Source organism: Microcaecilia unicolor, chromosome 2, assembly GCF_901765095.1.
Source record: "Microcaecilia unicolor chromosome 2, aMicUni1.1, whole genome shotgun sequence".
NCBI classification, from domain to species: domain Eukaryota; kingdom Metazoa; phylum Chordata; class Amphibia; order Gymnophiona; family Siphonopidae; genus Microcaecilia; species Microcaecilia unicolor.
Window position 1 is genome coordinate 64386654 of NC_044032.1, and position 25965 is coordinate 64412618.

At 41.0% G+C, this 25965-nt stretch overlaps 1 protein-coding gene across 1 annotated transcript in view; it reads right to left on the bottom strand.

Annotated features, from left to right (window-relative positions):
• Positions 1–25965, bottom strand: part of CCBE1 (collagen and calcium binding EGF domains 1) — a gene marked incomplete at its 5' end in the record, with an annotated part of 537011 nt that overhangs the window by 86491 nt on the left and 424555 nt on the right. Inside the window, one exon of the mRNA XM_030192998.1 lies at positions 8177–8229. Within this exon, the coding sequence (XP_030048858.1) occupies positions 8177–8229 (53 nt within the window). The remainder of the gene's footprint in view (positions 1–8176; positions 8230–25965) is intronic.

A 25965-nucleotide genomic window follows, 5' to 3' on the forward strand; every position in this document is an offset into this window, starting at 1 on the left:
CCCATTTCATTGTTGAGGAAACAGGCATGGTTCCACTAGTTTACTTATACCTGTATACCATCAAATTTGACAATATTTATTTATTTTATTATATTTAATACATTTATAGCCTGCTTAAACCACCATGTTTCTAGCAGTTTACTATAAACCTAGACATTTGATAATACAAAAAGAATACAACAGTACAAATTAAATGAAACATTAAGAGGTCCTTTTACAGAGCCATGGTTAAAAGTGGCCTGCGGTAGTGTTAGCGTGCCGAGTCACTTTTTACCGTGGCCGTAAAAAGCCTTATTTTCCATTAGCATCCTTAATGGCCGTGCATTAATTTCACAATTAGCATGCGGCCATTACTACCTGAACCCTTACCATCACCTATTTACTTGGCGGTAAGGGCTCGTGCTCTAATCCAGCGGTAATTGGGCGGCCCACGGTGACGGATGTGCGCTGCCTAATTACTGCCAGGCATGTCTACTCCCCCGCCCACCACATTAGAAAATAATTTCTATTTCCTAGTACAGGAAATGGTGCGCGCTGAAGCCAGAACTACTCATAAGTAATGCCATACTGGGAAAAGACCAAAGGCCCATCGAGCCTAGCATCCTGTCTCCGACAGCAGCCAATCCAGGTCAAGGGCAGTAGCCCTTTAGCCCTTTAGTAAAGGGCCCCTAAAAGCCTTACTACAGTATATTAATTGTATGTAATATAGGGGGGAACTTATAAAGCTGTGTGAGGGTTCTAAGTCACATTATTTGGCCCTTAACATGACTTAAAGGGCGCTAACGCAGCCCAATTTAATTTCCAGTGGTGAATGTTTTGTTTTTAAGTCTATTCATAGTCTCACCTGAGATCGATTAGTTCATAGCTTGAATATTCCAAAGAACCTTTCTTCAGTTCAACATACACAACGTTTGAAACTGAATTTCTTTCAGTTAATGTTTTTCAGAAATGACAATTAGGACACACTTTTGCTTATCAGGGTGTTAAAGTGTAGCATAAATTACCTCTAAGAATTAGACAAATTGATTCTTGCTTAGTTTTCCAGAAGACTTTGAAAACTTGTTTTATGTTAAATTTTAATTTTGTTAGATTGTGATTATGGTAATGTAGCATTGATTAAAAAAAATTCTCCCTGACTGAGGGACTTTTTTTATTGTGATCCAAGAAGAATCCATTAGGAAATGTAGCGGAATATAAGAACCCCATTAGAATAAAATAAAATAGAATAGAATTTAAGCCGCCACGGGCTACAATAGTAATGAGATACAAAACATGCAAATGCAAGTTTTGCATCTCCTTACTATGCAGATACCCTAATGCCACTTGTGGTGATACACTGCAGAGTCGCATTAGGGGCAAAAAATCATGTTAAAGTAACCCCAACTTTTTGGGGTTAGTTCACCGCCCAGGTGCAGGGTCTCCCCCTACCCCATCATAAGACCACCCCTCCTGGCTCAAGTTTCCCCTCTCCCCTAGGTCAAGCCTTTTCAATCGCAAGTCCTTTAGAATGAAATCAGCTGCCTATGCAGATTACATTGACAACAGACTGGTTGCGCCACATTAGCTTTATCTATTTAACCACAGCATCACTTTGTATTTGTCTACACCGGAGTCCACAAGCGCTTCTCCGGAACTAAATAAGCCACATTGAGCCTAGAAATAGGTGGGAAAATGTGGGATACAAATGTAACAAATAAATAAATAATAGTCATTCTAGGCAATTAACAATTAGATAAAACAAGAAAATCATTACATTTAACATTGGCAATCTAACTGAAGCATTTTATCTACTGTTAACCCCAGATTATATAAACCGACAATCAAATTATAGATATGTTTCATTAGGGTGACATTTACATAGAGGGGCATTTTTGAATGGGGATGACCATCTCTAAGGGCGTCCAACTCTAAGGACGGTGCTGCGAAGGGGCGGGGCAACGCATATTATTGAAACAAGCTGGACGTCCATCTTTTATTTCGATAATACGGTCGGGGATGCCCAAATCTTGACATTTAGGTCAACCTTAGAGATGGTCGTCCTCGGTTTTCGGCAATAATGGAAACCAAAGATGTCCAAATCCAAGCACTTTGGTAGTGGGAGGAGCCAGCATTTGTAGTGCACTGGTCCCCCTCACATGCCAGGACACCAACCGGGCACCCTAGGGGGGCACTGCAGTGGACTTCAGAAATTGCTCCCAGGTGCATAGCTCCCTTACCTTGGGTGCTGAGCCCCTCCCCCAGGTCCACCTGCCTCAAGTACTCTGCACCAACTACAACTGCTCCAGGGACCTGTATACTGCTGCAATGGACCTGAGTATGGCATTTGAGGCTGGCAAAAAAGTATTTTTAAACTTGTTTTTTTATGGTGGGAGGGGGTTAGTGACCACTGGGGGAGTAAGGAGAAGTCATCCCCAATTCCCTCTGGTGGTCATCTGGTCAGTTTGGGCACCTTTTTGAGGCTTGGTCGTGGAAAAAAAATGGACCAAGTAAAGTCGGCCAAGTGCTCGTCAGGGACGCCCTTCTTTTTTCTATTATCGGCCAAGGACGACCATCTCCTATTCACGCCCCAGTCCCGCCTTCGCTACCCTGCCGACACGCCCCAGTGAACTTTGGTCATCTCTGCGATGGAAAGCAGTCAAGGGTGTCAAAAAAACCGGCTTTCGATTATGCCGATTTGGACGACCTTGCGAGAAGGACGTCTATCTCCCAATTTGTGTCGAAAGTTGGGCGTCCTTCTCTTTCCAAAATAAGCGTGATACTGTCCCAAAGTTTGAGACTTTACAACATAATAATACAGTAGATGACACATTTTTAAAAGGTATAAGAAGGCCAAACAACTGTCAGCATGGTTAATAAGTGAGGTGAAAGGCTATTCAATGCAAAAGAATTTCTTTTAAAAATGAAAAGTGAATCCAAATGAAGAAAATAAGAAACAAATATGTAAGTATTAGTATAAGTATTAGCACATTAGATACAAAGCATTGATAAGGCGGACAAATCAGAATTTGGAAAGAATGCCAAAGAGCCAGAAACTCACAATATAAATTTTGTAAAAAATACATTTGAAGAAAGAAATATGTGAGGCAGTTGGTTGGCCCATTGGATGATTGAGAGATAAAAGGGGCATTCAGAGAAGACAAGATCGTAATTGAAAGAGTAATGGGATTATTTACAATATATGCAGGATTCATCAGAATTAAATTGAGTCACCACTCAGGAGAAGGACACCCTAAATGAATTTGCTTCAGTCTACTGAGGAAGATGTTAGAAACAATAATTAATAGTGATGATTGAGAGAAATTGAAACAAATCACTACGAACCTAGAAGTTACAATAGGTTACATTTTATACTAAAGAGTGGCAAATCTCCTGAACTGGATGGTATACACTCCCAGAATTCTACAAGAACTCAAAAATAAAACTGTAGACATCATTAATTTGTAACCTAGTAGAAACAACGCTTATATTATCCTAAGATTGGAGGGAGGCCAATGTAAAGGTGAAATTTAGTTATACCTATTAATTTCCTTTCCTTTAGTTGGGTTATACCATCCTGAACAAGCAGGTGTTATCTCTTCCTGCCAGCAGATGCAGGAAGAGAAACTGATCTTTTCCAATGATATCACTGGTGTAAGAAGAATTGGTGCTGAATGGAAAGAAGTGTGAAGAGTCTCATAAAGTACCCATGCCCAATCAATCACTGCATCTATGATGAATCATATGGCAAGTCAGTCCCAACTTTAATCATCCCCTTTAGACTTAAAAAGACACCTATACACTGAAAGTGATGTCTGCCTCCCCCTCCCCCCACCAACCATCAACACCCAACGCAGACTTCTTGCATTGGAGGGGTGGGATCCGCATCATATTCAATGTGGATGTTTTGAAGGCAGTTCCCATGCTTCGTTTCAAGTCTAAGGCAGCTGCTAAAGGTTGGGACTGGGTGAGCTGGCAGTCAGCAGAGATTTGCCCCCAAGTTTGGCAGTGGTCAGCAGAAAACTAACAATTAAATTGGCTGGGTTTTTTTTCTTACCCTTCTGGTATCCCACTGAGAAAACCACCTGGGTCAAACCAAATACTGGCTGGTTGGTAAATCTACTGCCAGTGGCTAACAATAATATATGCATAATATAAAAACCAAAGAAAAATATTAGTATCAACAAACAAGTGGATAAAGGTGAGACAATCAATATTGTGTATCTGGATTTTCAAAAGGTATTTGACAAAGAACCTCATGAAAGACTCCAGAGGAAATTGGAGAATCATGGGATAGGAAGTAGTGTCTTTTTGTGGATTAAAAACTGGTTAAAGGATAGAAAACAGAGAGTAGGGTTAAATGGTCAGTATTCTCAATGAAGAAGGGTAGTTAGTGGGGTTCCCCAGGGCTCTCTGCTGGGACCGTTGCTTTTAAACATATTTATAAATGATCTAGAGATGGGAGTAACTAGTGAGGTAACTAAATTTGCTGACGACACAAAGTTATTCAAAGTTGTTAAATCACAAGAGGATTGTAAAAAAATACAAGAGACTGGGAGACCGGGGGTCCAAATGGAAGATGACGTTTAATGTGAACAAGTGCAAAGTGATGCATGTGGGAAAGAAGAACCAGAGCTATAGCTACGTAATGCAAGTTTCCACATTAGGAGTCACCGACCAGGAAAGGGATCTAGGTGTCATTGCTGATGATACATTGAAACCCTCTGCTCAGGGTGCGGCAGCAGCTAAGAAAGCAGATAGAATGTTAGGTATTATTAGGAAAGGAATGGACAACAAAAATGAGGATGTCATTATGCCTCTGTATCGCTCCACGATGCAACCACACCTTGAATACTGTGTGCAGTTGTGGTCACCACATCTCAAAAAAGATATGGTGGAATTAGAAAAGGTACAGAGAAGGGTGATGGAAATGATAAAGGGGATGGGATGACTTCCCTATGGGGGGAGAGGCTAAAGCAGCTAGGGCTCTTCAGCTTGGAGAAGAGACGGCTGAGGGGAGATATGATAGAAGTCTATAAAATAATGAGTGTACTGGAATGGGTAGACCTGAATCAATTGTTTACTATTTCCAAAAATACTAGGACTAGGGGGTATGCGATGAAGCTACAAAGTAGTACATTTAAAATGAATTGGAGAAAATATTTCTTTACTCAACATGTAATTAAACTCTGGAATTTGTTGCCAAAGAATGTAATAAAAGCAGTTAGCTTAGCAATGTTTAAAAAGGTTTGGTTAGCTTCCTAAAAGAAAAGTCTGTAAGTCATTGTCTCAGGTACAAAATTAGATTGTCAGCCCTCTGAGCCACAGCCATAGAGCTGGTGTAAGCAGCTTATGCCTAGATTGTGAAAAAGTGTGCATAGATTGTAGTATTCCACAATCTGTGCGCAGAAATGTGTGATCTGCCCATGGGTATGACACCTTCACACTAAAAGCCATTCTGCAGAGCCATAATATTTGCATTTATGCATGTATGAATGCACTTATGCATGTGTATGCTGGTCTTTATTCTAGTCATTTATATGCATTCTTGGTGCTTAACTGTTGGTGCCACTATTTCCTCTAAACTGAGCGGGAGTATTATAATTATTATTAGCATTTGTATAGCGCTACCAGACGCATGCAGCGCTGAACACCTGACAGAAAGAGACAGTCCCTGCTCAAAAGAGCTTACAATCTAAGTAATACAGACAAACAAGACAGTTACGGGTGAGGGAAGTAATGGGTGAGAAGGGAGGAAGGGACGGGGGGGGGGGGGGGCAATTGTGGCTAGGAGCTAAAAGCAGCAGTGAAAAGGTGGGTTTTCAGCATAGATGTGAAAACAGGTAGAGATGGAGCTAGACATATAGGTCCAGGAAGTCTATTCCAGGCATAAGGTGCCGCAAGAGAAAAGGAGCGAAGCCTGGAGTTAGCAGTGGAGGAGAAGGAGGACGATAAGAGAGATTTGTCAAGCGAGCGGAGTTCACTGGGAGGAATGTAGGGAGAGATGAGAGCGGAGAGGTAATGGGGGGCTGCAGAGTGGATGCATTTAAAGGTCAGTACGAGAAGTTTAAACTGAATGCAAAAGCGGACAGGGAGCCAGTGAAGTGACTTGAGGAGTGGGCTAGTATGGGTATAACGATTCTGGTGGAAAACAAGTCGTACCGCAGAATTTTGGACAGATTGGAGAGGAGAGAGATGGCTGAGCGGAAGACCAGTGAGAAGTAAATTGCAATAGTCCAAGCGAGAGGCGACAAGGGTGTGGATAAGGGTTAGAGTCCTGCAGAGCTTGCCTGTCCCTCACTACTGAAAATCTGATAGCGAAGCAGCGCCCCCCCCCCCCCCACACACACACACAATGGCAGGACTATAGGTGGAGGACTCCCACTCAGCTTAGAGGAACAGTGATTGGTGCCCTTCTTATACAATTACTGCTTCATTGCAACTCTAAAGGAATTATTTTGTGCTATTTTAACTTGACCCATTTTTCTTTCTTTGAGCCGCCAGAGTTTAATTTGTTTATCTTTCCTCAGTGTACTTTCAACTTTTGGGGATTTCACTAAAATAAAGGTGTAATTTGTTGAAAAGCACAAAGCCTGTGGACTTGTTCTTTGGATTAGTGTGGAGTTTAAGTTTTGGTATCTTACAAATCAGGCAGTGAAAGTCTTGGGACATTCTTTCTCACCCCCCCCCCCCCCAAATCCATCAGTACTCACCTTAACTATAAGTAATCCTCATGATGTAGCTAAACTTTCCCATTTGTGGGACCAGAGTTACTTGGGGCCTTGTTTACTAAGCTGCGCATATATTCCTACTGGTGTGTCTAGCATTAGCTCATGATAAAAACGCTAGCGCACCTTATTAAATAGGGCCCATCGTTTCTTACGAAAAGAAAGATCGTGTCTCTGGTTACAGTAGGGCCAGTGTAATATCTTTTATTATTACCATAAGCTTTGAAGAAACGTATTTAAGAATGTTACATTACAGTATAATCCTATAGGCTAAAATGACAAAACAGTTTATTAGCTGAAAATGAGTTTCCTAAACACAAACACCTGTTTTAAATTAAAAAGAAATTGAGAGTTTGTATGGATGGGGGAAGGAGGGCAAATGATCTTTCCACTGCTATGGTAACTAAACTGGGACCAGGTCTTAGATCTGTGATACTGTTTGCATTCACTTACATACTTTTAGGTAGAATCCGTCCATTGAGGCACCTAAAGCAGTGGCGTAGCAAGGGCGGGCGGGAGGGACGGTCCACCCCGGGTGTCAGTTCAGGGGGGGGGTGCTCCCTGCCAGCTCCCCCCCTCAGCGCATCGACACCCCCCCTGACCAGCTCCCGCACCCTACCTTTAAAAAGAATATCAGAATCCGAGGCGAGGCACAGCGCCTCGCGCCTGCCCTGCACATAAAATAAATGTGGACTGTCGGGCCTTCCCTCGCCCTATCTGTCCCGCCCTCCGCTGACGCAACTTCCTATTTCCGCAAGGGCGGGACAGACAGAGCGAGAGAAGGCCCGACGGTCCACATTTCTTTTACGTGCAGGGCAGGCGCAAGGCGCTGAGCCTCGCCTCGGATTCCGACATTCTTTTTAAAGGTAGGGTGCGGGAGCTGGTTGGGGGGTGTCGATGCGCTGAAGGGGGGATGTCATCGTGCTGCACCCGGGGGGGTGCAACGGCGAACCCCCCCTGCTACGCCACTGACCTAAAGTATTCCTTTAGCAAGGTATTTGCTTAAAACTAATACAGAATGTTGGGAAACCACGTTCCCCTTTCCTAGCATCTCCTTTCATGTGACATCTGTGAGCCACTCACGCATTATACAAAGTTTCAGGGATAAGAACCTCATGTTTGGAGACATTTTGCCATCCTGCTAATAATAATCCCCAGTCTGAAACGAGTGACCATTTGATATCATTCCAGAACATGTTGTTTGGTTGTCCACTCTGCACATGCTTCAAGAATCTCCTGCTCCCTCCCCCCCTCCCCCCCTCCCCCCAACACAATGAAACTTTTAATTTGTCTGTGATATGAACTGTAATTCAATCTTGGCTGCATTCATTCACACTCAAAATGTTCACACGAGGGGTTAGGGGGTGACAGACTAGACTTGCTACAATATTTTGTGCCCAGACAATAAAACCACAGAAACTTATGAACAGATGGGGCTGGAGATGATGTGCCTGAACATTAAAGTAACATACCTTCTGGGATGCATTGTCCAAGAACAAACTTATAACCTTTGCAGCACTTCTTCCTGAAAGACAAAAACGCTGTTATTTAAAAAGGAGAAAGTAACGCCAGCTCTTCAGTTAGTAAGAGTATTTCAAGAGCACATATGTTATTGGAAGGGATAAATTGTACGTGGTGACATTAAACTCACAGTTTTGTTTCTGTGTGGTGAGATATTTTGATTGATGGGTGAAGAAGGACTATGAACTGTATTTTGGATATAAAGCTAGATCAAGACAAAAGCTGGGCTTCCCATGGGTAGGGTTACCATATGTCCGGATTTACCCGGACATGTTCTCTTTTTGAGGACATGTCCGGGACACCGGGCGGGTTTTGCCAATCTGCCCGTTTGTCCAGAAATCCAGACAAACAGACAGATTGCTAGCCTCCCCTCCCCTTAGTTACTACTGCCCTGGTGGTCTAGTGACCACTTCCTCCTTCGGGGCAGGAAAGAGCCACCTCTTTCCTGCCCGGAGTGCTGCCCTGCATGCATCCTTCCTGTTGGTGATGTTGGCACCGATTCAAAATGGCTGCCGAGAGTTGAAGTGACCTCGCAAGACTTCAACTCTCGGCGGCGAGATCACCAACAGGAAGGATGCATGCAGGGCAGCGCTCCAGGCAGGAAAGAGGAGGCTCTTTCCTGCCCCGAAGAGATCACTAGACCACCAAGGCAGTAGTAAGGTAAGGGGAGGGGGGTGACGGGTGTGGGGGGTGACGGGGTGTGTGACGGGGGAGGGGAAAATGTGATAGGGGCGGAGCGAGGGCGTGAAAGGGGCGGGGCGGGGAGTGTGGTGTGGGCGGGGCATGTGTCCTCGTTTTTAGCGGACAAAATATGGTAACCCTACCCATGGGGTCCTTTTACTAAGGTGCACTAACAGATTTTGCGTGCGCTAAATGATATGGCACCTATGGGAATATAATGGGTGTATCATTTAGCGCATGCTAAATCCATTAGTACACCTTAGTAAAAGGATCTCCATATTTGTTATGCATCATGTACAGTTCATTATGATGATACATGTTGCACATACTCTTGATCACCAGGTTTACATCCAAAATACAGCTCATAGACACTGTTCCCTCTAAGCTGAGCAGGAAATCCTCCATCTACAGTGGGACGTGCTATTTTGCGCCTCAGTATGCTAAAGATACCATTAGTGCTCCATTGGTAACTGAAGTTACTTTCTGTGTCAGAGAGATATTCTTACAGTATTTGGTGGTACAGCAAGTTGTCTTCATACTTCTTCCGGGACCCCTGATGAAGGCAATTTAATGCTGAAACACTGCAGTGTTGGGGTTTTCTCCATTTTGAAATACTTTTTGTACACCGTTCTAGCAAAACACTTGATCTGGGTTTTTTTTTTTCTGATAGTCTTTGTACCTGTTTTTATTGTGATTAAATTGACCTATTTCTTTTTCATCCTGGTTCATTGGTTTGGCTACTTCCGTTATTTTGCTTTTCTGATTTGATCTACGGGAGGATTGCGTTCCTTTTCTTTGGTGCTGTTTTACTATCACATTTTCAATAGTGAGGGACAGGCAATTTTTGCAGAACTCCAGGGAATCTGCCTGTCCCTAGAGACTGAAAACACAATATTGAAATACCACCCCCTACAGGTAGCAATGCAGCTGGAGGACACCTGCTCAGCTTAGAGGGAACACTGTTTCATAGGCCTTTAGTACTAGAGTCATGATCCTTTTTTGAGCCTTCACTTAGAACTCACTGCAATATAGAACATAAGAACATAAGAGTAGCCATACTGGGTCAGATCAATGGTCCATCTAGCCCAGTATACTGTTTCCAAACAGTGGCCAAGCCAGGTCACAAGTACCTGGCAGAAACACAAATCGTGGCAACACTCCATACTACAAATCCCAGGGCAAGCAGTTGCTTCCCATGTCAGCATGATTAGTGCATTAAACATAGTAAATGACGGCAGATAAAGACCTGTACAGTCCATCCAGTCTGCCCAAAAAGATAAACTGAGATCCCCCTTGTACCACAGCTGGTAAAAGGGAAGTCTTGCCTTCCTGTGGGAAATGGTCGTGCGGCAAGTAAAGCACTTGCTGCGCAGCCATTTCGGGGTGGGGGGTGGGGGAGTCCTTACCACCATCAATTGAGGTGGTGGTAAGGGCTCCCACGTTAACTCAGTGGTAACCGGGCAGTACGCGGCACTGCCTGATTACTGTCAGGTACATGCTACGGTAGCCCAGTAGTACTTCCTGTACAGCAAGCAGTAAGCCAGAGTTGGGCTTACCGCTGCTTAGTAAAAGGAGCCCTAAAACATTTCTGCAAAATTTTCAGTTTAATTAATCATCAAGTCATGCAGTAATTAGCTATTTATCAACTTCTCCAAGAAGCAATACATAAAAACAGAGATAAATGAGGTTATAATATATTAAACTGAACAGCATTTATTTACTAGAGATGTTGTGTTCATGCACATATGTCATGACAAATTTCTATAACTTTATGTAGAGAGGTGTGGTAGCCGTGTTAGTCCACTCTTAAAGGTTATCAATAGAAATCAAACAAAATAAAACATGGAAAAGAAAATAAGATGATACCTTTTTTATTGGACATAACTTAATACATTTCTTGATTAGCTTTCAAAGGTGACGATGAAGGGCAACCTTCTAAAGCTAATCAAGAAATGTATTAAGTTATGTCCAATAAAAAAGGTATCATCTTATTTTCTTTTCCATGTTTTATTTTGTTTGATTTCTATATAACTCTATGGAAAACCATATGTATAGAAAAATGTTGATGTCATTTCTGTGATCAGCATCCAAAAATCTATTTTAAAAAACAACCAATCTCATTTTGGAAACAAAAAAATCTTGTTGTCCAGTAATAGCTTGGATCAAAGGTTCATGGCCAACCATGACATTTGCTGTCCCAGTGATATGGAGAGAGCAGAAAGATCATGTTACAGACTTATTACTACTACTACTTACTACTACTACTTATCAATTCTAAAGCGTTAGTAGATGTACGCAGCGCTGTACACTTGAACATGAAGAGACAGTCCCTGCTCGATAGAGCTCACAATCTAATTAGGACATACAAACAGGACAAACAAGAGATAAGGGAATATTAAAGTGAGGATGATAAAATAAGGGTTCTGAACAAGTGAATAAGGGTTAGGAGTTAAAAGCAGCATCAAAAAGGTGGGCTTTTAGCTTAGATTTGAAGACGGCCAGAGATGGAGCTTGACGTACCGGCTCAGGAAGTCTATTACAGGCATATGGTGCAGCAAGATAAAAGGAACGGAGTCTGAAGTTAGCAGTGGAGGAGAAGGGTGCAGATAGGAGTGATTTACCCAGTGAACGGAGTTCCCAGGGAGGAATGTAGGGAGAGATTACTATTTGACAAATGTTTTGGGCTTTTCTTGCAAAATAAAAAAGTGAATTTTATATCCTAATCTTCCATCAGCTTTGAGACCAGTGACATGTGACATTTTCTATGTGGATAGTAAAGAACACAGTTCAGCCAAACCTTGTGTGACAGAAACATTTGCAAAGTTATATTCTGATTCAGGGTTGCAAATTCTATTAAATTAACCCAAGTTTGTTGAAGAAGCAAATATTTTTTCTGAAATTTGTTCTCCAGTGTTTCCCTTTTTAAACAATAAACAGTGATATGGCGATCATCATCTAGTGTTCCACAGGGGGGTCCCCTCTCTCCCCAATTTTATTTAATGTTTTGATGTTTTCACTGGATCACTTCTTTAATTTTTCTAAACTGAGCCAGTGTTCATGCATTCGATATAACTATATCAATTCCATCTTTAATTTCTTTTGATGATAGTGTTCAGGATATTCATTTATGCTTTCAAAAAAATGGAGAGCTGGGCTATTCAATATCACCTTAAACACAATACTGAGAAGACCAAAGTATTATGGGTGTTCAGAAGTTTATGATTAAGTTCAAGGGATTTGTGTTAGAAACTTCTCTCAGTGGGAATTATAATTCACTCGAATCTGACAATGACATTACAAATGAAACAGCTTGCAAAGAAGGTTTTTATTAAAATGTGTCAGCTCAGAAGGGTTCGGAAATTTTTACTACAAGATCAAAAACCTCCATGACAACATTGTGATATACCATATCCTTTCTCAAAATAGCATGTCAGAAAATTATCAAAATGTCCAAATGGGCTGAAGCTTTTAAACTTATCTTGCACAAAGTTGCAACTTCTTCAAGCAGGTATCAGCATGAGTTGACCTGCTCCCAAGTTTGTGAGGTCCTTCCAGCTAACAAGGGCCTTGTCTCGTGGGAACACCCGCTTCTTCAGGGCATATTATGGACCGCAGGAAGCACCACTCAACACACTTGCCTGCTCAGGATATCACAATATTGTCATGGAGGTTTTTTGCTAATGACTGAAATTGGGAAGCTCCAGCATGCTTCTGAGGCTTTTTCCTCCATTAACATAAAATCATAAAGTTCAGACTATATAGTTACCATTATGGGGTGATATTTTTCACTTTTTGATATTTAGCCCCCAATCCTCAATATTTTTATTTTATTTCTGTTGCATACATTTTAACAAATGCCCTTAGTTTGTTTCCCCCCCCCCCCCCCCCCCCCCAAAAAAAAAAAAAAAAAATTAGGCAACCTAAAAACCTGCTAGGAATGAAATGGTAAACCCCACTTAATCTCTCCCTGAGTTACTATAAAGTTTTAATTAAAACGGAAACTTATGACAGATTTTGCAAAACTCTGAACCCAGCCAGCTCATATTAAAAGAGGAAATCTGCTGTGTACCTGGATTCCAACACATGGCACCAGTGATACCCATAATTAAGAACTGTGATACCTGGAAATAGGATTGAATGATTCTGGCCCTTTATGAAAATTGCATCTATAGCACCATAGATGTCTAGGATGGGCCAGGGGTATAAGGTGGTGGTGGAGGGAATTGGAGTTGAGGGGAGGGGAAGTGGTGGTGGGGAGGAAGGTAGGAGAAAGGGGATGGAGAAATACCATAAGAAGAATGTTAACAAGAATTGTTGTGACTGGATTATTACTATTTGAGTTTGGATCTGGGAGTTCTATAACCACGGCTTTTTTTGAGGGGGTACTTGGGGGTACTGAGTACCGGCACCTTTTCCATTGTTTGCTAAAATTGACCCATGGACCCCAAGTTTTAATGAAAGATCTCAGGCTCTACACAACAATTCTGATTTGCCATAGATTCTGTGACTGGTTGCAGAGGGCCTGGCTATTGTGGGGTGGGTGGGCCTATCAGTGATCACCTCACCCCTGAAGGGTGGCCTATCATTTGAGTACCGGCACCTTTTTTGCTAGTAAAAACACACTGTCTATAACTATTCCAGATATTAAATGTTGCAACATGTTCAACAAAGAGTTCATTGCAAAAATTAACAACAAGAATTATGGAAATAAACAAGAAACTTTGAAAAGGAACAAAGATACATTTGTACTGTTCTAGGCAGGTAGCATAGTGTAACTTAAACAGCCAGCATAAACCATCCCCAAGCAGGAGCTTCACCAGTAGACTCTCAACTCTTAAGCAAATCTTTATTGTAGTACTCGGAATAAACAAAGAAAATCCAACTTACAGTTCAGTTGCTTGTAAAAGAATTGTGGCCTTCTGCACACAGAGTCTGTATCTAGCCACCTCAGAGGCAAGGAGATGGCCAGAGCCTCAGCCCAGCTGAAAGGAAAAGCTGTAATACTCCTTAAGCAATTAAACTGCATGCACAATTTGGGTGCATGCAATTTTGAGAGCTATGTATAGAATCAGGGGGATAACTTATATAATACTGCAAGTTTCATGGGCATCTGCTACATTTAGGTGCCCGCAGCTACACCAGGACTATGGTTGGTGTAACTGAAGGAATGTAAATGTTAGGCGCACAGATTGCAAGTTATGCTATTATTCTATAATGGAATCTGAACACCCAGATGCCATTCTAGAATGGCCTCCTATTGGGTGTTATCAGGGAGCAAAACAAATAGGGATCACTCCGCTGGATTATAAATCATAACAACCAGAATACAGCGGGTATTACATATCGATTGTGAATAAGTGACAGAGGGGGAGAGGACCTCAGACCAGTGATGCGTTTTTAATCAATGAGATTATATTGATGTGGTCACAAACGTGTAATCACTAGTAGAGGACCAGTGATTACACGTTTGTGACCACATCAATATAATCTCATTGATTAAAAAGCGTCACTGGTCTGAGGTCCTCTCCCCCTCTGTCACTTATTCACAATCGATATGTAATACCCACTGTATTCTGGGTGTTATCAGGGAGCAAACATTGAGGCATCTTGTTGTAGAATTGACCCCACAGTTTTAATCAACACATTTTTTATTGACAATATCGCACAACATACATGTTATCAAATTTTTATTGATTCCATGTGATACATCTCATTACCAACATAGTACACACAAATGAAACATATTTCGTCAATCCTTTAATCTTTTTTCCCCTCCCCTCCCCCCCAATTCCTTTAATACCTCATAAAACCTTTTGCATCATACCTCCGGAACAATATGAATGATGCATCAGAAACATTATTCAAAGCATAAAGCACTATAAAGCGGAGTACCTCTACACTTATTACCAACCCTTCATCTTCTACCCCACCCAAAATTAACTTCATTTTTATTTCCAACAGTATTTGTTGAAACCTCGCATGAAAATAAAGCCATAACCTACGAAAAAACTAAAAAACATGCTGTAATAATATAAACTCTTATAAACCTTATTACCATCCCACCCTCCTATTATCCCTAGCCCTCTTCCCCTTTATTCCTAGCGAGCCTCCCCCCCCCCACCTCCCCCCAGGAGGACTGAGCTCTTAAGACCTCCCAGAACAAGGATGTACGAAAGTGACCACTTCCAAAACCCACCCCCCTCCTTCCCCTAACAGACTCACTGACAGTCCCCACTGGATAACGGAGCTATATTTTTACCAACCACCAATAAACATATACCCCCTGATTCTATAAAAGTCACTAAAAATTGTGCGTGAAAGTAATCGAATAATAAGCTAGTCAGCACCAATAATTGGATTTTTAACAAGCAATTATTGGCACTAATTAGATTTGAGATATACACACACACATAAATTAGGTGCAGGATCCGAGCCTAAATTTTACATGTAAATTCAAAAAGGGGGCACAGAAATGGGAAGGTCATGGGCAGAACAGGGGTGTTCCTAACATTTATGCACGTTGTTATAGAATGAGCGTGGATACACACCTAATGTAGGCATGTATATTTGCACCATGTTTCAGTTGGTGCAAATGGCTTTGCCTAAAGTTAGGCGTGATTCCCAGGCATAAGCACAATTCTACAAACTGCACCTCATTTTAAGCGCAGCTTATACAATAGCATTTTTTCAGTGACATATATAGAATTCACTCTAGAACAATCCACGACCACCTGAACTACTACTATAAATCGCTTCTATAAATCACTTCTATAGCGCTACCAGTCGTACGCAGTGCACGACCACTTGAACGTCAGGAAATCACTAAAAACCTACCTCTTCAAAAAGGCCTACCCCAATGACCCCACGTAACCCTCTTCACCTACCAACACAGCATGACTATGATCGAACAGGACATCACGCAAATCTTCATCCACTTACACCTCATACGATCACTATACAACTTTGTATTTGTTATCCACCGACTGGGCAAACGCCTTTGACGGTACTATATAAGCCACACTGAGCCTGCAAAAAGGTGGGAAAATGTGGGGTACAAATGCAATAAATAAATAAACACTTGACAACTGACCCCTTAATATTCCAAAATTGTGTCTTGAAAAGAAGAATAATTTAATCTAAATCCAGGTAGACTGAAATGCACACAACTCCATTTCTCCAGAGTATGATGGTGACGATTTATACAGGATAATCAAAAAGGAAACATGATTTCTGGTAGAAAAAAAATCACAATAGTGGAATGTTCAACCAAACAGGAGGAATCATAGAAAAATACCTAAGCAACACGACTAACTCATACTAAACAATCTTTTCCATATAAGATTACATAACATAACATAAAAATGGCAGATTTTATATATACCATGTCAAACCTTAAGAGCTCAGAACAGTTCACAAAAGCATTCAAATATTCCAATATACAAAAAAACAAAATCAAAGGAATCACTAATAGTAGTCATCTGATATTTAAATATTTGTTAAATAAAAAAGTTTTAAGTAATTTACGGAATCTCAAGTAATCGTGCTCAATCCGTAATTCTAAGGGAAAACAGTTCCAAAGTCTGACAGCAGCACAGCAGAAAGTCTTCCTACTTGAATAATAAGGAACTTGAAAATAAAGTTTGTTTTTATGAAGCAACCTACTAGTATGGTGAGTGGCTGGTAAAGAAATCGTTAAAAAAAATTTTTATTTAAAGAAATTTCAATATATTCTATAAGAAAATTCTTGAACAGAAAAGAACAATGTCTCAGCAATCAATAAAGGGTATCATAAATGAAGAGGAAAAAGAGAGAAAAAACAGCATTATAATGCAGCAATTCCCTTTATATAATCCAAAGAAACAGTTATAAATATTGTATACATTCTATATAAGTGACAATTGTATCTCAAGTCCACTCAGTGGAAGGAGGCAAGGCACAATTCAAGGAACCATTAAAGAGAAATAGTGGAAGATCAACCCCAAGCATTTACAAAATTATGGCGTAGATATTACAGGAGCTGGTAACAGAGGGGATGAGATAGGGGACTGTTTAGAGTCCAGAAAAGACACCAAATGAGCCATATTTAACAGACTGTAATTTAATCACACATTTACAATGAAAATTAAGCCAGAAGGTTCCCCCTAGCTGAAGAACACGTGGACGTAATTTCAAAAAAGACTGACACCTTCATTGAGTTTGACTAGACACAGCAGAAAAAACTCTAATTTTATGATTCAAAAAAAGTTCTTGTCTTTGACAAAATAAAGTCTTCAGAATCCAATCACGATCTGGCTGTAAAAAAAAATCTACTATTGAAAGCGGCAGTTTGAACTCCAATAGTTTTGTCCTCTGTTGTCTGAGTTAAATTTAACTCATCAAATGGTACTTCAGAACCCACCGTTAATAATTGATCAGAAGGTTTCTTAATATAAATTTTTGAAACCGGGGGGGGGGGGGGGGGGGGGGGTATGCTTGCCCTGGTATTTTCAAAATTTCTGATAAATATTTCTTAAATGTAATTAAAGGAGCAACAGCTGGTAGTTTAGGAAAGTTTATAAATCGTAATGTCTTCATTCTTTGCTGGTTTTCCAAATTTTCTATTTTCCTTTGCAACAATAAATTCTCCTTAATTAAAGCACCTTGTCCATCCTTAAGTTTAACAAAATCAGACTTAGTTGAGAGTTCAAAAGACTCCAAATGTTGTATTTTAGTTTCCAATTTAGCAATTTTGGGGGGAAATAACTGACATCACCAATGTAGAAATCTTTTTAGAAAAAGTATTTTCCAAACTCACCAAAGCGTCCCAAATCGCCTCTAGGGTGATCACATCTGGTTTTACCAGTGACAAAGGTTTAAGTTGTTGAAGCAACTCTATCTGGGCTCCTTCGCTGCCCAAATCAATCAATTCTTCCGTTTCTGCTACAAACCCTCCGACGGAAGATTGAGCAACACAAACCTACGTTGCTACACTCGGTGTTCCATTGCTTTGGACTGCCCCTGCACCCGGGGCAAGCGACCCCTCTTTGGGTCTCGCCGATCCAGGACGTTCACAAAGCAAGGCTGCCGGCATCATCAGGGGACTCCGGATTTCTCAGCTAAAAGAGATGTCAGCTTCAAGTGGGGGGACTGGTTCACCTCCCACCGCTCCAGCATGCAACGACAATATCTGCCCAGTAAATTCGCCCGACACTGCAAAGCGGTCCATCGGTCCCACCGGAGGAATAGCAGGAGCAGCAGGGTAAGCCCTCTGCTTTCCCCTACTTTTAGGCATGAGAAGACTGGAAAAGGTAAAGAAAACACAAACGAAGCTAAGATGGGATAGAAGAACAGCTTGCGGCTACTTTCTACTCGGACGCCATTTTTCCTCCAGCTCCTTCTGGTAAAGAAATCTTAAATTTGATTCGACCAGTTACTGAAAGCCAATGTAATATTTTCAGCAAAGGGTTCACATTATTAAAACAGGATTTGTACAACAGAATTATAGCTGCTGTATTTTGAAGCTGCCCCCATATTTGTGGAGGTAGAGGTGCAATGTTGTGTATGTTTAATATGAGTGTTATTTGTATTCAATTGCATTGTCTGTATATTGAAAGCACTGTGTACTGGGGCTTCCTCCCCCTACCCTATAGTTTGCAGTACCCTGTGATTGACTTCTTGTGAGCTTTCTCTATTGGCTATTAGCTCTGAGCTAGGGCCAGCACTCCCTCTCTGCCCCTACGGGCTGTGAGAGAGAGACAGTCTTGCTAGCATGCTTTTGTAATCAGCATCTGTTCTAGGGGCTGATCCCACCTTAATTTACTGTAATTCCATCAAGAATTTTTACCATCTTCCCAAGTCATTTCCCTTTTATTTACCCTGACTCCCCCCCCCCCCTTATTTCCGTTGAGAGTTACTACATTTAAGTGCACCAGGCAGCATACGCAAGTGATAATATGCAGATCTTGCTCTGCCCATGGGTACAGCCCATTTGCAGTTAGGTGATGTGCAAGGTGTGCACCAAGTTTAGGGCCTCTTTTACTAAAACACACTTGCGTTTTTAGCGTGTGCTAATATTTAGGGTGCTCTAAAATTACCGACGTCCATAGGAATAGAGAATAGCACCAATTATTTACATGGGTAACCTAATGACACCAATCATGTGCATAAATTCTGCTATTCTATATTCTTTGGCGCACAATTGCCCGCTAATTCTGTAAAAGTCACCAAAAGTTACACGCAAGCTAATTAGCATCAATAATTGACTTTTTAACCAGAAATTATTGGCACTAATTAAATTTAATTGAACTTTACATGCATAAATTTAGGCACGGGATCCAAGCCTAAAATTTATGCATGATTTGAAAAAATGGGGAGCGGAAATGGAAGGGTCATGGGCAGAATGAGGGTGTTCCTAAAATTAATACATGCTATTATAGAATAACAGGGATATGTGCCTAATGTAGGCGCATACATTTGCACCATATTTCAGTGAGTGCAAATGGCAAACCCTAAAGTTAGGCACGATTCCCGGACATAAGCATTATTTACAAACTGCACCTAACTTTAAGCATGGCTTAAGAATAGTGCTTTTTTCGGCGCAGATCTTTTTGGCACCATATATAGAATATAGCCCTTGGTGTCAAACTTTAGGTGCACCTTATACAAATGGCTTTCATATGTTTCTCATACTGCAGTCTGCAGTCACATTTCAGCATATGGTTTTGTTTGCCTGTTTCTATGTGAAAGCACGGTCTGTGTTCAAGATTTTTGATAATGCTTATATGTGGATAAGCCTAGATAACAGTCCTTTTATTCTGTGCTTGCACTACACAAATCGTTTATTTCCTGTGCTGAGAACAGCAAGGCAAGCCTCAGCAAAGTCATTTCTTACTGTACCTTAGCTTTAAATTGAGTTAAAATTAAACAATTCGATCTGTGCTCAAGATTGTCCAGGGTCTTACCGTGTTTGAACAAATTTTCTGCAGATGTGCAGAGTTTAAGTGTTTGCTATGTTATGAATTAATCACTTCACCCATATTTTCCTCCTCTGCATAACTGGCTGAGCGTAACAAGAAGAGAATGAAAGTTAATGACACAAATACATCCTGTGTATGACCCATGGTTCATCATAATATATCATTATGTTTCATGTAGAACAACCGTTGGGCTGTGAGGGGAGCATTTGAAATAAACAGAATCTTCCTCCATGCCATGTGAAAATAAACTCTGACTGAAAATTTATATACAGTTTTCAAAGATAAGATAGAATATAAATTCTGCTTAATGACATCTGGATTGTTCAAATGAATGCTCTTTCCTAGTACACCAACTGCGGTACTTGCTACATGTCTTTAACGCCCCCAAAAAAGGACAAATTAAACAAAACGAGTTCCAAAGTGATTTTGGGTGGTTAAGAATAAGAATATTGGGAATCAGCAAACAGAATTTTATGAATTATTAGGAAAGGAATGGAAAACAAAACAGAGATTATAATAATGGTAATAATCTCCAAGGTGTGACTGTATCTCAAATATTCTGTGCAATTCTGGTCAAACATCTTTAACAAGATATAGCTGATCTGGAAAGGTTGACAGAAGAGTGACTTAAATGATAAAGGAGACGGAATGACTTTCCTGTGCAAAAAGGCTACAGAGGTTAAGGTTCTTCAGCTTGGAAATGAGACAGCTGAGATGAAATATGAGGCTTACTTGGCCACCGTGGATCTTTCACAAAAATCAGTTCTATCTCCTGATATGATTCTTTATAATGTCAGAAAAACCACTGAAATTCAATTGGAGGAAAAAGCCTCAGCAAACCCAGACCTAAAATAATACGGTCAGTTGCGGGCTTAGTTGCAATCACTGACATTAAAAAACTTCAGGAATCCTTTCAATGGTACTTTAATTCATCTGCAAATACTATTTTTTACGATTTATTATAACAGAAAGTAAACACTAAGGGCCCCTTTCATCAAGCTACAACACAAGGAAAGTCTCGCTTTCCTACAGGAAATGGCCGGGCGGCAAGTAAAACACTGCCCGATTACCACCGGGTACACTCCAGCAGTATAAAAATAAATAAAATTTTGTAGCACTGGAAATGACGGCGCGCTAGGGGTTAGAAGTACTGTCAGGCTGCTGCGGTAGCCCAGCGGTACTTCCTGTATAGCGAGTGGTAAGCTCGTGTTGGACTTACTGCCGCTTAATAAAAGGAGCTCTTAGCTTTTCTGGAAGTGCCCATATTCACAGCAGCATTAGTAACACAGGATCCATAACTGACGGTGGCCAGCATTTTGAAAAGCTACGTCAGGGATTAACGGGATCTTCCTTAGAGCACATTCATAACCACTCAAAAAGCTGAATGGAAAATATCAATGTCGGAGATGAATGTGGAAGAGTTAAGAGAGATAAAAATGACAAATGGATAGGAAACCCTGGAATGAGTTAAGAGAAGATAGAAAAAGAGTAAAAACAGACTGCCATCTACAATTAGAAAAATTAAATGGCCAGACAACAAAGGTAGAAAAAAGAATTTTATTTTTAAATTTAGGGTGAAATAATGTGGAAGCCATATTAGTCCACACTAAAGTTGAAAAATAAAAATTGGAAAAAAAAAGCGATACCAGGTCAAAACTTAAATTCCTGAGGGGCCCTTTTACTAAGCCACGTATGCGTCTACGCGCACCTAACATGTGCCAAAATGGAATTACCGCCCGACTACCATTTCATTTTTGGTGTGCATCCAATATGCATGTCTGAAAAATATTTTTTATTTTCGGGTGCGTGCAACAGATTCTTTACTGCTAGGTCAATGGCTGGTGGTAAGGTCTCAGACCCAAAATGGCCGTGCGGTTATTTTGATTTTGCTGCACATCCATTGATGCATACTACCAGCTCATAAAAATGATTTATTTCATAATACATGTCGATTGATTTTTTTTTTCTTCACTACAACTTTGTCCATTCAATAGTTAAACTTTAGTTTCTAGTTCTGTGAATCACCCACCAAAAATGTTTTTGGTGGATACATATGTGCAAGCGGTTGATAAATGTTACATGCACTCTTTTTTCTATTCCATGTTTTTTCTGAATTTTTTCCTTCACTGCACATCAGCTTAATATTCAACCTCCCACATTCAATTTCTAGGTTCATTGGCCTTTCAGTGAAACATGTTGTATCTTTTATTATTTTACACATGCCACAAAAAGCCTAGTCATCCGCCTGGGATTACCCCACGGCCACTTATAGGGTCTATCCCCAGCACAGCTCCGGTCAGCCTGCACCTGCCACTTGTGCGCTACACTAGCACCCTCCTCCCACTGACTGGGTCACAACCGCCCTTGGGTGAATCTCCCGCTCTCAAATTATCCCCAGTGATTTCTAGGTTACTGGGGCAACACTCCCAGTGGTCCCACCATTCCCAGAAAGCACTCACAGACCCAACACACAAATCACCAAGATTCTTTATCAGTTCAGGGAGGCAATAAACTAAATATTGTTTATTGTCTTTTAAAAATTGAACAGTGGAACAAAAATAGTGCAATTAGCAAACGATAACAGGTAATTGAAATATGGATCAATTATAACACTAACTAAATATTTGCATACTTCCTAGATAGTACCTGGGGAGATCAGGACATATAATTCACCGAGCCTGAGGAAAGAGATCTGTCTCTCTTTTCTTCCAGGCCAATCAGAGACCAGTCAACAAATTTTAAAAGTATACTGCTCACAGTACTGTAGATTCACTTCTTCACTAAGGGGCCCTTCTACTAAGCTGCGTAAGCGTCTACACTCGCCCAACATGCTCCAAAATGGAGTTACCACCCGACTACCATGTGGCTCTTGCATTAATTTCATTTTTGGTGCACGTCCAATACGCGCGTCTGAAAAATATTTTTTATTTTTGGGCGCGCGTAATGGACATGCGCCAAGTGGTATTTGATGTGTTTAGGTCATTACTGCCCGGAATTGGCAAAGAGGCATTTTTGTAGGTGCACTGAAAAATAATTCTGCGCGCCCCCAAAACACACGTCTATATACCGCAGGCCATTTTTTCAGCGCAACTTAGTAAAAGGACCCCTAAGTGAAACCCTTAAGGGCATGCACTTTTCTGTAACAGCTTTAACATAAAACATGCACCACCTCCTGGCCAAACTAGAGAAAGTTAATAAAGGCAATTTTAAAGGCTTAAAACACACTGTTCTGTCACAACACACTATAATATCTTTACCAGACTCTCGTTAGCCCTCTGTTTACCATTACTTTACATAGTACAATATCTTTATCAGGCTCCCATTAGTCCTCTGTCTACTTACTCCTTTATTCCTTCACTGGGTGTCATTTTTCTTCTTTCTCATTTACTTAGTGATACACCAGACCGTCCATCCTTTATGTGTCTTGATACATTTTACTCACCTTTAGTGTTAATAAAATATATTGTTTTTAGGTTTATATAGACCTTGTCACGCCATACTTACTCTAAGTTTTAACACTGCATTGATGTCTTTTCTATAGACCAGGCTATTCCATTACTACCCAAACCACATTGCACACTGGCGCTTTTTAATAATAAGATGAAATTAAGAAGGTCAGTTTCATACTTCTTTTTATTGTCTCATTATTAACGGACTCAGGTCCTACTTTACATGGTCAGCACATTGAGTTTTCATCCCTTCCTTTTTACTCTCTACATCAACATTTTTTAATCTCTTAATGTACGTTTGGTGCCAAGTACAGCTTACATAATAATTATCTATCCAATTACTTCATATCTGATTATGTAATTGTGAGGTTTTTAACTCAAGGATACATTTTTGACATTTTTCTTTCATTGGCCATTTGCTAACTGCTAACTATTTGTTGAATGTTCACTATGCATAATTGGCAAGACTATTTTGGATATTTCAGTCTATATATCCTTATTTATGTACATTTTTTCTCAATAATTTTGTTTGTAACTATATACGTTTCTGCAATACACCTTTTTATATCAAAAGTTAAGTTGTTTTTATATTATTTTTTATCTTTATTTACATTTATTCATATCTTTTTATTATGATGTTTTATGTATTTATGATTTTAGACTCCTGAAGCAGGTCTGTGGCCGAAACACAGTACTGTGTCAAGTTTCTGATTAATAAAATTCATTTGAGAAGGTCTACATTGCTGTCCTTGCCTCTTGAGTTCATGGTCTACTACTCACTGTCCATCACTCCTGGTGTACCTTTAGTGGAAATTCATTGTTCCTCTACTTTGATGGACTTTCTCAAGAGGGGTGGCCACCATTTCTCAACCTGAGCATGTGTCCCCTCTCTAAAGGGCACCTATCCTTATCAAATACAACCTTTGAATGCCCTGTATCACTGCGGGCTCCCTGGATTACCTCTTGCCTATGCCATAGCTCATGAGAGTGACTCCTCACTCATAGTGAGCTCCCATCCACAGCCTAGTGATCTCTGCTGCAGCCATCCCTGAGTAAAAGTCTGTCAGTTGTATCTTGTGTGTCACTGTTGAAAATATCCAGCCCAGTGTCCGATAGATGTATGCCATCTGACAGTAAAGACCTGGGCAGTCAGTCTTCAACTAGCAGATTGTGTTTTATGTTTAACCCCCTGAGTGCATGTAGAAACTTATGCATCCACTTGTTAATCTTTTATTTGGTCTTCTCTACTGTGCGATGAGACTTTTTTCCCTTCTAGAGAATGACACGGGGACAATGTTTGTCCCTGTCCCCGCCCCCATCCTCACAAGCTCTGCTCCTGTCCCCGTGAGCTTTGACCCTGCCCTGTCTCCGTGAGCTCTGTCTCCATACCCTTGAGCTGTGTCCTCGTCCCTGTCCCCATTCCGCAGGCTCTGCCTCTGACTTCATATGTACAAGCCTCAGTTATGTAGTACAACATCAGAGATATAGAGATGCATTTACTCCTGTATTGTGCAAAATATAAAGATGGCACATCCCAGGGATAGTATTAGGGGAATGTGACTAGGGCAATGGCCCTTGGCCCTTGACAAGGGAAAGCCCCTGACCAGGGAGAGCCCCATGTTTGCTGGAAGCTGAAGAAAGTGCAGCCTGGTAGTGGATTTTGGGTTCTCCTCCCAGATTTCTGCTCTGGGTCCTATCCATGTCTAACACTAGCTCTGGCAAGATGTACATTTGAAATCTGACAAACTCTAATCACAAAATCAGAAAATAAAATTATTTTTTCTACCTTTTCTCATATGGTCATTTTATTTTAAAAATCATATAGGTCTCAGGTTCTAATTTCTGCTTCCCTCTGTCTTCTTTTAACTCACTCGTCAGTTCTCCTGTTCATTTGATATCTCTTCTCTCTCCATGTCTACCATCCATCTTCCATTTCTGTGTCCCTATCGTCCTCCATGTTCAGCATCGCCCTTCTTCTGTGTCCCTTCTTCTGTGCCCTTGTACTTCCCTGTCCACTATCTTTCCTGTGTTCACATCCCCATATCCATCATCACGTCCACCACGCATAGCTCTCTCACGCTGAGAACCACTCCACACTTCCTCCTATGGCATACACACTCCTCCTCAACCATAGCTATCTTCCAATAACCTTAAAATCACTTGCACACAAAAGCTGAGATCTCAGGTATCCAACACTTCCCTTACTGCTGTGAAGGCTACAGAGCTAAAACATGAAAAAGAGAACAGAAAATAAACCCATGCAAAAAGCAGGACCACGAATGGTATGTAGTTGTCATCATTGTTTTTGGAAGTTGGATTGGTACTAGCAAGAGGCTGACTGTGCTGGGTGCCAAAGGCCAACTCTGACTCGCACCTTCACTGGGAGTACCTGGCAATGATGGTAACACAGCTGATGCAAGGTCTCTAATGTCCTCCAATGGAACAGTGGAACCGTGTAGTCACTGCCGCACCTTGTTGATGCCATATCTGTGCACCTGTTGGCGCAGTTCCTGGAGAAGGTCCTTGACACCCAGCTGCTTCGGTTCATTCTCTTTTGTCTTGCACCTGGCTTGTGTCGCTGATGCCTTATTCCTCGCTGCTGCTGTGGATCTCGAGGATCACTTGCAGAATGCCTTCTTTGCTGGGGCCTGTGCA